At 32.4% G+C, this 13,582-nt stretch overlaps 2 protein-coding genes across 4 annotated transcripts; one reads left to right on the top strand and one right to left on the bottom strand.

Annotated features, from left to right (window-relative positions):
* Positions 1–3,601: 3,601 nt before the first annotated feature.
* LOC107014648 (ABC transporter A family member 7-like) lies at positions 3,602–11,341 on the top strand. 3 transcript variants are annotated; one of them, XM_015214652.2, is made up of 18 exons: positions 3,603–3,842; positions 4,089–4,470; positions 4,564–4,643; positions 4,742–4,886; positions 5,185–5,304; positions 5,393–5,517; positions 6,047–6,205; positions 7,070–7,232; positions 7,323–7,448; positions 7,602–7,685; positions 8,499–8,854; positions 8,947–9,144; positions 9,362–9,471; positions 9,567–9,651; positions 9,937–10,065; positions 10,153–10,258; positions 10,499–10,587; positions 10,785–11,084. In XM_015214652.2, exons 1-18 carry the CDS (start codon positions 3,765–3,767, stop codon positions 11,082–11,084), a joined length of 2,835 nt encoding a protein of 944 aa, XP_015070138.1. In that variant the 5' UTR covers positions 3,603–3,764. The 3 variants fall into 3 exon arrangements, with proteins under 3 accessions (XP_015070136.1, XP_015070138.1, XP_015070139.1); XM_015214650.2 differs by having other exon boundaries at positions 3,602–3,842; positions 7,323–7,685; XM_015214653.2 differs by lacking the exon at positions 7,323–7,448 and having other exon boundaries at positions 10,785–11,341.
* Positions 11,342–11,464: 123 nt separating this feature from the next.
* LOC107014650 (protein ASC1-like) lies at positions 11,465–13,188 on the bottom strand. The gene is made up of 5 exons (XM_027915389.1): positions 12,965–13,188; positions 12,734–12,889; positions 12,293–12,478; positions 11,965–12,146; positions 11,465–11,572 (listed from the first exon to the last, which is right to left on the bottom strand). The coding sequence occupies exons 1-5, from the start codon at positions 13,177–13,179 to the stop codon at positions 11,529–11,531; spliced, it is 783 nt and encodes a 260-aa protein (XP_027771190.1). The 5' UTR covers positions 13,180–13,188; the 3' UTR covers positions 11,465–11,528.
* Positions 13,189–13,582: the final 394 nt, after the last annotated feature.

Genomic DNA, 13,582 nt, shown 5'->3' with positions numbered 1-13,582 from the left:
ATTTGGTTTTCCTATAAATATGATCCTTGTATTTGTAATTCAAAACAGTAGCACAAGTGAAATAAAATCCTCCTGTTACAGTCGTGGAGTAGGGAAACCGAACCACGTTAAATTCTTGTGTGTCCCGTTTGTGTTCCGTTTCTCTTTTCTCTAGATTATTTGTGTGTGTTGTGTGTTTAATTCCCAACACAAATTAGTTAATATTTGACTTTATTAACCGTTGGACTTTGAATAGCATATTTTGGTAAATAATTTATGGTGACATCAATTCGTAGAAATTAACTCCTCTAATTTTTAGTGACTTTTTAAATCTGATTCAAAGGCTTTTGATACAAAAAATAGAAAAAGAATAAATTGTATGGTTAGAGAATTAATTAAACTGTTAACTCACATCACTTGAGATGAATTTGGAGGCAGAATCAAGATTATTTTTTTTATGATTTCAAAATTATATTTCTTTTCATTAGTGGGTATTAAATAATTTATCTATACATATTGAATAATTTTTAAATATAAATATAATATTTAAACTAAAATTACTAATTCGAATCATATATAATTTATTGACTTTGTCCTGCAAAATTGTATCAAATAAAAAAAAAGGGCAGCTGTGTATATATATATGTATAGATTTGGGTTTCTTTTTTTTTTATGTTATATAGAGAGTAGATCGATTTGTTGAGTATACACATACAATATATTGCGAATATATGTGTTAATACTACGAAATTAAATATACACATATGACTTATTGTAATTATATCGTGTTGATAGTTGATACAAATATTAGAGCGGATAAATATAAGTGATATGCTGGTAACAGTTGCAACAATATTCATACATAAAGTCCTACTAAACGAACAAATTTTGGCCTATTATTTATTAGTAATCTGATACAGAATCAAAACATACAAATGATAAGCAATATAGACTATTATTAATTAGTGAACTAATACAATTATCAAAGCAATACGAATGGTAAATTAGCAAAGTATAACTATTTATGAAATTCTTTCTAAATAAAAATAGTAATTTTATCCTATTATTTTTAATTATTATAAGTCACTTAATATTAAAAAAATAATTAATTAATTAATAAGAGTAAAATAGACTATGAATAAAGGAGTATAATACACTTACTAATATTGTTGAGATCCGTATTTGATGTCTATTTGGACTTGCTTTATTCCTCTGAATACCTTGAATTTCACAATCATTGGGGGATAAATATATTTTAGCCACGTTACGTTATTTAGTTTCTACATAAAACCTATGCGGTCCAATGACATCCTCTTAAATTAAATAGTAAATTTTAAGAATAGCAAAAATAAAAATTATTTAGTGTTTTATAGTTATTATTTTATTATTTGCACTCCATAGTAAAATTATGTTTGTTATGGTGTATCTGATTTGTCCAAATTGAGGCATTAATTCGTTTGTGTCTATAAAAATTGTGTCTGCATATGTATATGTTCTTCGTGTTAGGCTAGAGTGGCGAGCAAAATTGAGAGTGGGGCGAGCAAGAGAGGGCAGAGAGTGGGAGAAATGAATTATGTATGTCAGTCATATATATATATATATATATATATATATATATAAATTGTGTCTGCATATGTATATGTTCTCCGTGTTAGGCTAGAGGGGTGAGCAAGAGAGGGCAGAGAGTGAGAGAAATGAATTATGTATGTCAATCATATATATATATATTATATATATATATATATCAATGATTGTATTTGTATATCTGCATAAAATTTGAATACATATAATATTAAATCGAGTTAAAACATTTGTATTTATATATTGAATCATAAATTATACATAATATTTTGCATAATTTGTGTTTATATGAGAGAGAAAGACAAGAGAGAACTAGGCAAGGAAAGATTGATATTTATATAATTATAAGTATATAAGATGAAGATATATATATTTATATTTGTAATGCAGTTTCACGCTTTATACTAACACAAACACAAATTATAAATTTATGTTTGTATATAGTGAGAAAGGTGAGGAAGAGATGATTGAAAAAGAGAGGAGTGGTGAGCGAGATCTCAGAAAGGGAAGAAAGGTGAATGAAATTAAATTTACTGCGAATTAGAATTAAATGAAACTATATCTACAATATTTATTTTAAATTAATCATTTACATATTTTAATGACATTAAGATTATTGGTTTGTACTTATTAAATGCTTTAAATTTAGTTATTTACGTCTCAGTTACAAAGTTTATTTTTAGATTACAATTTTAATCATTTAATTTTAATTATTATTTGTCAAATATATTTTTCTCTCGTTAAAATCACTCGATAATTTTGAATAATCTAATATTATTGAGATTCTATTCTTCAATTTTTATAAAGACGACAGTTCACAATTACTAGCGCCTTTAATCACTATCACTAATAATCCAATGTTAAACCTTCATGTTATTATATTGTTAATCATGGATGTGTGAGGAGTTTTGAAGTAATTTTACATAGATCGTGGGAGGAAAAATAGGTTGTCACATAGTGGCGGAGCTAAAAATTTCAGTGAGTGCATTTAAATCTAAGAAGTAAACATATGAACTAATGAGAGGGAGTTTGACATCTATTATATGTATCTAAAAAAATAATTTTAATCATGTATAAATAGTAATATTTTTTCACCGAAAGGACCCCTCATTATACACTGCATCGGCCCCTGTTACCATATGTAGAGTATTGTATGTGATTCTCGTTTTTTTAAGTAATTTTAAGAGTTGAGTTAAACTAGATGACCACTTCTTTATACCAATATATGTTTCCATCCCTTTTCTTTTTAAACAAGAACAAGAGGTTAGAGGAGTGTTATATGAGAATTTTAATAGCTCAATTAGTTAACTATATGAATTTTTATCTTATTGTTAAGAGTTTAATTACCACTTTTATAATTTCGTTTCCTAATTTTTCTTCCGTATCCTTTTATTTTATTTCATTTTAAAAAGAAGCAAACCTCAACTAGGAATAGACATGTTATAGTAATTATTGAAATTAAAATTTTTGATATCACAATTTCACTATTATAATACTTGATATAACATTTTTTGAAAATATTTAATACAATATCATAAAAAATACTGAAATATTCGATATGGAACGTAGCAAAGTATAAAATTATAAACTAGTACTACTACTATAAAACTAATTCTTTAGACATGAAAATTGAAATGCATCTAAAATGTCCTTGTTGTGTACTTTTTAAAAAGGGGAAAATACATAAATTTTTCTTTGAATTCTTATCGAAAAGTCATTTATACGCTTAAATTATTATAGTGATCCATTACATATTTATACTATTCAAAAGTGAATTTATCATCATCCTGAAATATGTAACATCACTCTCACTTTATGAAATTAAAAAATTTACTTTTAAATAGTATATATGTATAGTAGTTTAAACGTGTAACTAATTTTAGAAATAATTTTAAAAGAAAATTTATGTCTTTTCCTTTTTCAAAAGTGAGAATTGCTTATACTTTTTTTTAAAAAATAAATATTTCTTAGTACATAGAATTGAGATATTTTTCAAAAAAGGTAAAGTCATAATCATAAAATAATACTCCAATTGAAGCATGCCCTACCGCCATCTGCACATAAAAAAAGAAGATCTAGTGCACTGGCCACTGAACAAACGTCTGTTCATTCTGATTTCTCAACGAACTTCCTTTCACTAAATTTAAACAGAAGTTTTAAAAATAAAACAGTTGAATTTAGAATAGAGCTGAATTAATGAAACCATGGCGGATTCGGTGCATGGTCCAACAAGCTTCTCCACTCAAGCCAATGCTCTCCTCAGAAAGAATTTTACTTTTCAGGTTTGCGTATAACCTACTCTCCTCGACCTTATTTATGGAATTTCACGGGATATAGAGCAACCTCATTTGTAGAATTAGAGCAATCTCATTTGTGGAATTTCACGGGGATATATGTTATGTTGTATTTTATTCGGTACATTGATGTTATTTTTGTTGGTTCACTTGTGTTCATGATATTGAAAAATTTATGTGTTTATAAACGTGATATTTACTTATTCTTCGTGATTGTTTCTCATTTTGTTGTAGAAGCGAGATATCAAGTCTAATATTCGCCTCATTTCGGTTCCTATAATACTTTGTTTATTACTAGTTTTCCTTCAAAATTGGGTAAATAAGGAGTTGGATAAACCATGGAACCGATGTGGCTGTAAATGTATTGACGAAAATGGTGAAGGCAAATGTGAAGAAGTATGTGGTATCGAATACTCAGATTTGAACCAAGCCATCAGCTGTTCAATTCCTAGGCCACTGGAGTGGCCACCCTTGTTACAGATACCAGAATCAACGTATCGTGCTGTACAAACTGATTTTATATCATATGGGGACTTGCCTGATGATTCGTGCAAGATATCGGGTTCCTGTCCAGCTACTATACTTCTAACTGGAACTAATCAGACTCTTGGAGAAAGTATGAATTGTTTTTTTTTGTGATCCTAGTATACTAGAAGTGAATTGAGTATTTAATTTCTATGTGTATGTCGAATAATGTGGAATTTAATAGGTATGGGTACAAATTTGTTCAGCAGTGGATCAACTCTGGATTACTCTGACATTTTCTATAGCTTAGCCTATAATGTATTGGTGAGCCTCTCTGTATTCAGCTTATTCTACTTTGTTATTTCCCTTGAGGTTCAAAATTTACTCTTTGTTTGATGATGAAACATCTTTTAAATTTTCAGGGCTCTGAGTCACAGTCTAAGTATATGAATTTTCTTGAGGCAGCTTTCTTCTCTAACCAGACAGTCTACAATGTTCGGTCACAGTGTTCTCCTGACTTCACATTTTCTCTTCCACTAGATTTTGGTTCTGTCGCTGTTCAGCAAGGTAGTCAATTTATGTTCATTACTGCTTTCTGAGTTCTGGCTAACTTTAACCATTTTGATGTTCTAGATATTGCATGTGTAATTCAGGAAAAAAGAGCAAGGCTTAGGTGAAAAAGTAAACCTCTTTTATTGTAGAACTTGAGTATACATTTCATGGTTATTGTGTGACCCAAGTAGGATAAGTTTCTATCAGGGGAGATCTTTTTAACTTTGATGTTGCAGTATCACCATGCATCTCGGACTATCTGATTGAACATATTGGTTTATACAGTTTATAGCTTTGTTAATTCCTGCTGCAGAGATAAGTTGTGTAAAAGGTTTACACTTGTGGCGTAATAGTTCTCATGAGATCAATGATGAACTGCATAAGGGTTACATGAACGGGAATCCAGAGAGAAAGATAAATGAGATAATAGCAGGTTTTTTGGTGCTCTTTGCATGAATGTCTTTAAGCATAAGTTTGCTATTTCAGTATCATATTAATTATGCGTGTTTTTTTTTTTGCAGCATATGATTTCCTTAACTCAAATAGGAATGGTTTCAATGTGAGTATTTGGTATAACTCTTCGTATAAGAATGGCAAAAGCAATCAACCTTTGGCTTTGACAAGGGTTCCTCGTTCAGTGAATTTGGTAAACTTTCCATTTCATATCTACACGCACATATCTGTCAAAATAATAAAATGCATTTCATATCTACATGCACACACACGTATATAATAAATAAGATTTGATGTACGCTTTTAAATTCAGAAAAAGACTTCTTAATTTTATATTCAATGATTGCCTTGTCTAGTTATTGGAACTAGCTGGATGGGCCATAGTCCAGTTGAGCATCTTACTTTTGATTTGCTCATTGGACCATACTCTATATTGTCTAATTTCCTTACTCTCTTAAGTAAGTTTAAAGAAGAGTTATAATTGATTATGACAAGCAGCAGTTGTTGAAGGCACCTGGTGTGATACCCCTGAGCTCGTTATGTTTCAAATTGTCTAGTTAATTGGCAAGAACCAAATTGTATCAAATTGTCCATTACTAAGAAATATAAGTTGTCTGTTCCTTATCTCACTAGCAATTCAAAGGTCATCTGATTTTCTTCATGTTGCACTTCTTCTTGACTGAATGGAATGAATATCTACATTTGTTGAATGCTATGTACAGGCATCAAATGCCTACATTCTGGATTTGCTTGGACCTTCTGCAAGAATATTGTTTGAGTTTGTCAAAGAAATGCCCAAACCAGAAACAAAACTCAATCTGGACTTCGCTTCTCTCCTTGGACCACTATTCTTTACATGGGTGGTTTCACAACTTTTTCCTGTAAGTAAGTATGTTGTGTTTATGCTCTATCGTGATGGGATTTGTTCAATTGACTGTCTCAATCATGTCAGACAAATCTGTTTTCTGTTGATGCTATCCACTGATGCCAACTTGTCAGCAATCCAGTTCCTAGACAACTTTCTTTGCATTCATCAACTGCATTGTTTAGTATTTATCTCCTTTTATTCCTTGGAGTCATGAGGAGTGAAATTTACCTCCTTATTCAGTCACTCTATGAGTTTAGGGTCTTCTTCTTCTTTTTGGGTGAAAGTCGCTTATTTCTTGGTTCATGTATGAGAATGAAAATCTGATTTATTCATAGAAGAGCTAAGAAAATTTTGCGCCCTCCATTTCCTTATGTGTCTTACTTCCACTTTTAGCTTTTTTCATAAGAATGTCTTTTTATATATTAAGTAAGTTTTTATCTCCAACATTCACAATTCACCCTTAGTGCCATTCTTGTGTAGAATTAACATGGCATGTTTAAGACCACAAAATTCAAAGGGTACTTTTGGTATGATATTCACACATTTAGTTTAAGATCACAAAATCCAATAATCTTCTTTACATTCTTAAATTTCGTGTTCATTTATCATACAGTGTCGAGCTTCTTTAGCTCAGCACCTTATCAGTCAAGAGGTTTGACAGAATGTACAGCAGCTTTCAACTTTTAGTATCTCTGGAATTCCTTACGGGTTATTTTCTTTAGAAACAATATGATGCCTGGTTAAGCTTATGTTATTAATTTGTATCGGAGTAATTGTATATACTTAATAACCTTTATACAAATGTTTTCTTTTTATTCATCATATGATTCAATTTAATATTTTATGTCATGCTTATTGCATGATTAATTGTGTGCAGGTTGTTTTGATAGCTCTAGTTTATGAGAAGCAGCAAAAACTGAGGATCATGATGAAAATGCATGGACTTGGGGATGGTCCCTATTGGCTGATTTCTTATGCTTATTTTCTATTCGTAGCTTCTATATACATGTTATGTTTTGTGATTTTCGGCTCATTAGTAGGTAATGCTACAGCTACTCAGTTGAGCCCTTTCTGTTAACTGGAGTTGCCTGCTACAAATTTCCTTCATTTCCCCTTTTTCCCTTTTGCAGGCTTGAAGTTCTTTTTGCTTAATGATTACGCCATCCAGTTCGTGTTTTACTTCATCTATATAAACTTGCAAGAGTCCCTTGCTTTTTTAGTTGCTGCATTTTTCTCTAATGTCCAGGCAGCCACAGGTTTACTATCTGTAATAGAAGTTGTTGTTAATATTGCAACGATTGCGCATATGAAAAAGAATGTTTATGAGAATGATGATGAACCAATTTTTCTTATTAACTTTCAGCAACTAATATTATATGACAGATTCTGCTTACTTGACATTGTAACAGTCATTGGCTATGTAATGGTGTTTGCAAATGGACTCTTGTCATCATTCCTTTTCCAGTTCTTTCTCCAGGATGAAACATTTTCCAGTAAGTTCCGTAATATTAAGGTTGTCTTGCAAACTCATGATTTTCATTGTTGGACCACCTAGTCACCCTCCAAAATAGCGACAGTCCTGTTTTATTGAAGCAGTACATTGGTACTGACCTGCAGTTCATTTGGGCCTTTTGAGGGGATTGCATCATTCAATTTCTAAAGTGGAAATTAAAGGCATGGTTGTCTCTTTTATCTGCTTTCTAGAGCTATCAGAAAATATGAAATTTTGTTTAAGGGAAGTTATAGGGCTTTGTTCACTTTTGGACACACACTATTCCCTTCTCAGCGGAAATCTGCCTTAGAGATTGAACTGATTCTGGATTATATAAATTTTGGGAACTAAAAGAGTGGCTGGATGAAGGGAAAGGGAAGGCAGAAAATCCAGGGAATTGACGTACCCCAAACCATTAAATTTCCCGAGAAGAGGGGTTCAGTTGTGTTGCTTTAGGGCAATACAACTACGAGAACCACTCGTCCTATTGCTACTGTCAAACCTACTATTTCCATGTTGTTATTTTTTAAATTTTCAGGCTTTGAACGAAAATTGGAAACAATTACTGTTAACCTTCTAACTTCCCCTTTCTTTACCAAGGAGCATGGACGTTATATTTTTCATTAGGTGAAGAGAATCAACTTGTACTTTCCTTACCTTCTGTGCAAAAAAATCATGTTAGAATTGAGATACTGGTGTGTTTTGTTTGGCTTCATTTCTCCTGATATTTTGTTTTAGTTGTTGAAAATATTTTAATTGGATATTGCTTCATTTTTGTACTAATCTTCCGGTGAACACTGTCATGACATTGTAGGAGGCTGGATTATAGTTATGGAGCTATATCCTGGCTTTTCTCTTTTTCGTGGACTTTATGAGTTTTCCCATTATGCTTTCAAGGGTAATTATTTAGGAACGGATGGTATGAGATGGAAAGACTTGAGTGACGGAAAAAATGGAATGAAGGAGGTCCTAATTATTATGTTGGTGCAGTGGTTGGTGTTTCTCTTTCTTGGTTATTACGTTGATCAGATTGCTTCATCAGGGAAATATTCCCTATGTTTCATGTGGCACTCTAGAAAGAGGCCTCCGCCTTCCTCTAGGAAACATAGTTTTAGAAGGCAGGGGTCTAAAGTTTTCGTACAAATGGAGAAGCCTGATGTTGCTCAGGAGGTAAATGTTTAACATTTCTCATGAAAAACCTTTTTGCAGGGTATGTTTGTCACTGTCTATAATACTAACCATACGGAACTTCCTTTCAACAGAGGGAGAGAGTTGAACAGTTGCTCGAATCAAGTACAGGTCATGCTGTCATTTGTGACAATTTGGAAAAGGTTTATCCAGGGAAAGATGGAAACCCTGAGAAATTTGCAGTGAGAGGATTGTCACTTGCTTTGCCTCAAGGGGAATGTTTTGGTATGCTAGGTCCCAATGGTGCTGGCAAAACTACTTTTATTAACATGGTCAGTCCTGTTGTCTGTTTTGTGCTAGATATATCTTTGTAAATCTTAAGTTTTAGTCACTCAAGAATGTAATCTTAGAGTAGTCACTACTTTAAATACACATTCTGACTGCCTCGCATTTTGTAGTGAGATAAGCTGCATACTGACTCTTTATTTATGTATTTAGATTGTTAAAAGTGAAACTCAACACCCTTGATCGATAATTTTCCTCTAACAGATGATTGGGCTCATAAAACCAAGCTCCGGTACTGCATATGCTCAAGGTATGGATATACGAACAGACATGGATATGATATACACCAACATGGGTGTATGTCCGCAGCATGAGTAAGAATTGCTTTTAGTTGACATTCGATCCCCCCTTCCTGCAAATAATATCGACCTAATACTAATTCTCTTTTTCATTTGGGAGTTCATTTCAGCTTGCTTTGGGAGATATTAACAGGAAGGGAGCATCTACTTTTCTATGGAAGGCTTAAAAATCTTGAAGGAGCAGACTTGACACAAGTAGGTTAATGGCTAATGAGTGCTTGTAAAATTGAACTTATAATCCAAAATCTGTTACAGCAGAATTAAGTTATAGCCAATTAACACAACTGATTAAATTGATTGTATTCCTCAAGTCCAGGATATCTTTACTGATACTATTCATTCTATAGCACAAGCAATTGGTTGATTCTTTACGGGCAATGAATCGTCGAGGCAACTTGAAAGACTAAAATCTTGATAGACTTGACTCCTCATCTGAATATATATATATATATATGGTTATTTATACTTTTCTGCCTACAGGCAGTTGAAGAATCTCTTAAGAGTGTCAACTTGTTTCATGGAGGCGTTGCTGACAAGAAAGCTGGTAAATACAGTGGAGGAATGAAGAGGAGGCTAAGTGTTGCTATTTCACTGATTGGAGATCCCAAGGTATGTTACTCCTTACCATCCATTCTCGTGGGAAGATATTCCGAGATGTGTATTGATAATATGCTAGTGGTTTATGAAACTCTTTAGGTTGTCTACATGGATGAGCCCAGCACTGGACTGGATCCATCTTCACGAAGTAACTTGTGGAATGTTGTCAAGCGTGCAAAGCAAGATAGAGCGATTATTCTCACTAGTAACTTAACATGCTTTATCTTGTTTCTTTGTTTCCCCTTTAACATGAATGAACTATGTGCACTCAGGACAGTACTAACGAGTTGTATGAAGGGTACTAATAAATGATAAACGAGATATTTGCCCCAAGCGCAACATATATATGTTGCACTTTGTGCACCCGAATTCTTCCCTTGCTCATTTCTTACCACTGGTTAATGAGATCATTAATATGACTACTCATAAAGGATAACAATTTCAGCTCATTCAATGGAAGAAGCAGAACATCTATGTGATCGACTAGGAATATTCGTCGATGGCAGCTTGCAGTGCATAGGAAATCCTAAAGAGGTAATCTCAAGCATTTAAGAAGTCCTGCATATTTATATTTTTGATCTTGTGGCGCGATTCTAGAGTCATAAAAGCAAGAAGGTCCTTGTAAGTGTTGATTAAACTAAGGATTTGATTGCCAGGGCTAAGTCATTTTTGACCTCTCTCCATCTGCTTCTTTTTACGTGTAAACTGTTCTGACCATGTATATCCAACAGTTGAAGGCAAGATACGGAGGGTCTTATGTGTTTACGATGACAACATCATCAGATAATGAGGAGGAAGTGGAGCACATGGTGCAAAGCCTATCCCCAAATGCCAACAGGATATATCATCTATCAGGGACACAGAAGTTTGAGTTGCCAAAGCAAGAGGTTAGAATTGCAGATGTATTTCAAGCTGTTGAAAAAGCAAAGAGTAGATTCACAGTTTATGCTTGGGGTCTGGCTGATACAACTTTGGAGGATGTGTTTATCAAAGTTGCTCACACTGCTCAAGCTTTCAATGTTCTCTCTTGACATACATGATCACAACTAATCTAATACCACATTTTCTTCAAAGATAGAGTTCAAGTAATTGTTAGACTAGGTCAGGAACTAACAGAGCAATCCAGTTAACATTGGAGGCGGAGGATGATTACCGCCTGAGCAACCAAATCTTGTCCTATTTATACATCAATGCCCTGTCTCAGGCAAGGGCTTCAATAATTGAACGCTCTCCATGAAAATTAATTACACTATACAAGTAGGATAAAATTAAATATTTTGATTATATATATTGGATGAATCTACTTTGATATACAGTCAAACCTTGTTATAACATTAATTCGTTGTAACAACATGTATATTCAAACATTATTTCAACAACAGAATATTTAAAAACTAAAAATATACATTAAGAAACTATCCGAAATACAATGCAAATAGCTAATGGTTTTAATAATCTAAGCTTTTCGATCCGCATCAACTCTGTTTATGCTCATCCTCATCGGATTCAGATTCTGAATCTGCAAATCATTAAGATAAATACATGCAGTCTAAGATCACAAGCTGGAATTATATAATATAAACAATATTTTTTCTCCGTCCAACTTAGGTAACTCACTTTCCTATTTAATTTGTTCCTAAAGAAATACTGTATATTATATTTCACTTGAAACTTCTAATTTAACCTAATGAGATCATTTATACATAAATATCTATAATTTGCTTTAAAATTTCGTATAGTAAATAAATTTGTTGAAATAAAAGGTATCGTACGTAAAATGCATCATATAAATTGCAATGAATGAGTATTTTTATCGTTGTTATTTTTACGGTAAACGAATACGTAGGACAATGACAAGGTAAAAATTTTGATAATCAATTAACTGAACTACCAGACACAATATTTAATTACCAGATCGGACGTCATCAAATTGGCCTTTTTTCAGGATATTCATAATCACGCGGCATATGAGTGTCCACCAATATATGTGAAGAAGCAGCAAACATATCAGCATTGAATTTACCACAAAGTAAAGTATGATTCCATTTATATTTTGTTGTTTCTCCTTGTCCACTATGAAAAGAACTTCATAGCTGCAAAAGCAATAATGAATCATTTATCTTTAAAAATAAATTAAATTACGTTATAAATACGTATACAAAATATTAAATAATATAAATAGTATATCTATTTTATTTTATGTGACTTAATTCAAAGTACGAGGGTCAATCAGACTAACCATGTGCTATAGATAATGGAAAATGGAAAGTAGATTAGACGAAGTAATAGCCAAGACAATGCAAAAAGAGCGAAGGAAATATCAGCAACACTATGAAATCCACTGTAAAGTGACATCTTAGCAATTTCCATCAGTACATCACTTCCATCATGAATTAATGCAACCATTGATCCCGCACGTGCCATCCTGCACTTTCCGTTTTTTTAAAACAGATTAAAAAGAAAAGTAAAACAAATAGATTAAAACAGATAAATCTCTAGTTTCTTCGTATCAATAATAAATATATGTATATTGTATTCAACTGTTATATAGCATGGACGTAGTTGGAGTAGAAGGATACCTTATTTTTATTATGATTAAAACGTCTGAACCTAATTATTAAAATGCATGTGTATAAAAATTTAAAATTTTAAATTATAAATACACGTCTAAATTACGTACCCGAAAATGTAAGACAAGAGAACCAGTGATACTGATGTTATGTGATGAATCATATGGGCAGCAAAATCAGAGCGTCTTGTTTCCCAGTAGATCAATGCAAATACGGAGTACAAGTAAAATCCTCCAGCATACATGGTCCATCCTTTCAGCTTTAACCTGTGAAAGTTGTTTTTGATAGACTCTCGATTCTTCGAAGAAAAAAAAAATATGTACACAAAATCCTAAACTTACTTGATTTTGAGATCAGGCCAAACCTGATCTCCAGGGCCTGTCCAATAATATCGAGTATTTGTGAACCAAGGTTCGTTATAAGTAACATAAAGTGCAAATATCTCTGCAGATAGAAAATACATAAATTTCCATGCTGACTCCTTGAACTTGTTCATCTTCTTCCTCTTAATACTACTACCATTTTTTATCACCTTTGCGTCCTTCCCACAAATCATGCGCTTAGCCAATGCCTTACAATGCGTATCAGAGCGCGGTTAATTAATTAAATTAAAATAACAAAAATCATATTAAATGTGTCCAAAATATTAGGTTTTAAACAGGTTCAGGTGTTTTGCATGAAACTCCATAGAGTACAAATACTGATATGACAAAATTGAAATAAGTGCGTATAAGTGATTCTATTTATATATTTACCTCGAAAACTAATCTGTCGAGTATGAATCGAAGGACGGGGAAGAAGAGAGCAAAGAAGGGAATAAAAATTAAATCTTTGTACTCAGGGTAAGACTCTGTATCCCAATCCATATTGCAAACAAATTAAACTTTTACCAATTAAAATTTTGTTAATTAGCACTAGCTATTCGATATATCATATACTAGTATTGATATATACGTTAG

The sequence above is a fragment of the Solanum pennellii genome, chromosome 3 (assembly GCF_001406875.1).
Source record: "Solanum pennellii chromosome 3, SPENNV200".
In the NCBI taxonomy this organism is placed as follows: Eukaryota; Viridiplantae; Streptophyta; class Magnoliopsida; order Solanales; family Solanaceae; genus Solanum; species Solanum pennellii.
Note: the sequence above shows the minus strand (reverse complement) of the source record. Positions and strands in the feature narration are given on the sequence as shown.

What these genes read in the sequence shown, in the direction of transcription:
- LOC107014648 (XM_015214650.2), top strand. Translation starts at nt 3,765, where the DNA reads ATGGCGGATTCGGTGCATGGTCCAACAAGCTTCTCCACTCAAGCCAAT. An exon ending in GATTTTCGGCTCATTAGTAG is followed by an intron (nt 7,233 to 7,322) that starts GTAATGCTACAG and finishes TCCCTTTTGCAG; the next exon opens with GCTTGAAGTTCTTTTTGCTT. An exon ending in GCATAGGAAATCCTAAAGAG is followed by an intron (nt 10,588 to 10,784) that starts GTAATCTCAAGC and finishes TATATCCAACAG; the next exon opens with TTGAAGGCAAGATACGGAGG.
- LOC107014650 (XM_027915389.1), bottom strand. Translation starts at nt 13,179, where the DNA reads ATGATTTGTGGGAAGGACGCAAAGGTGATAAAAAATGGTAGTAGTATT. An exon ending in TGGCCTGATCTCAAAATCAA is followed by an intron (nt 12,890 to 12,964) that starts GTAAGTTTAGGA and finishes CAACTTTCACAG; the next exon opens with GTTAAAGCTGAAAGGATGGA. An exon ending in CTCTTGTCTTACATTTTCGG is followed by an intron (nt 12,479 to 12,733) that starts GTACGTAATTTA and finishes CGGAAAGTGCAG; the next exon opens with GATGGCACGTGCGGGATCAA.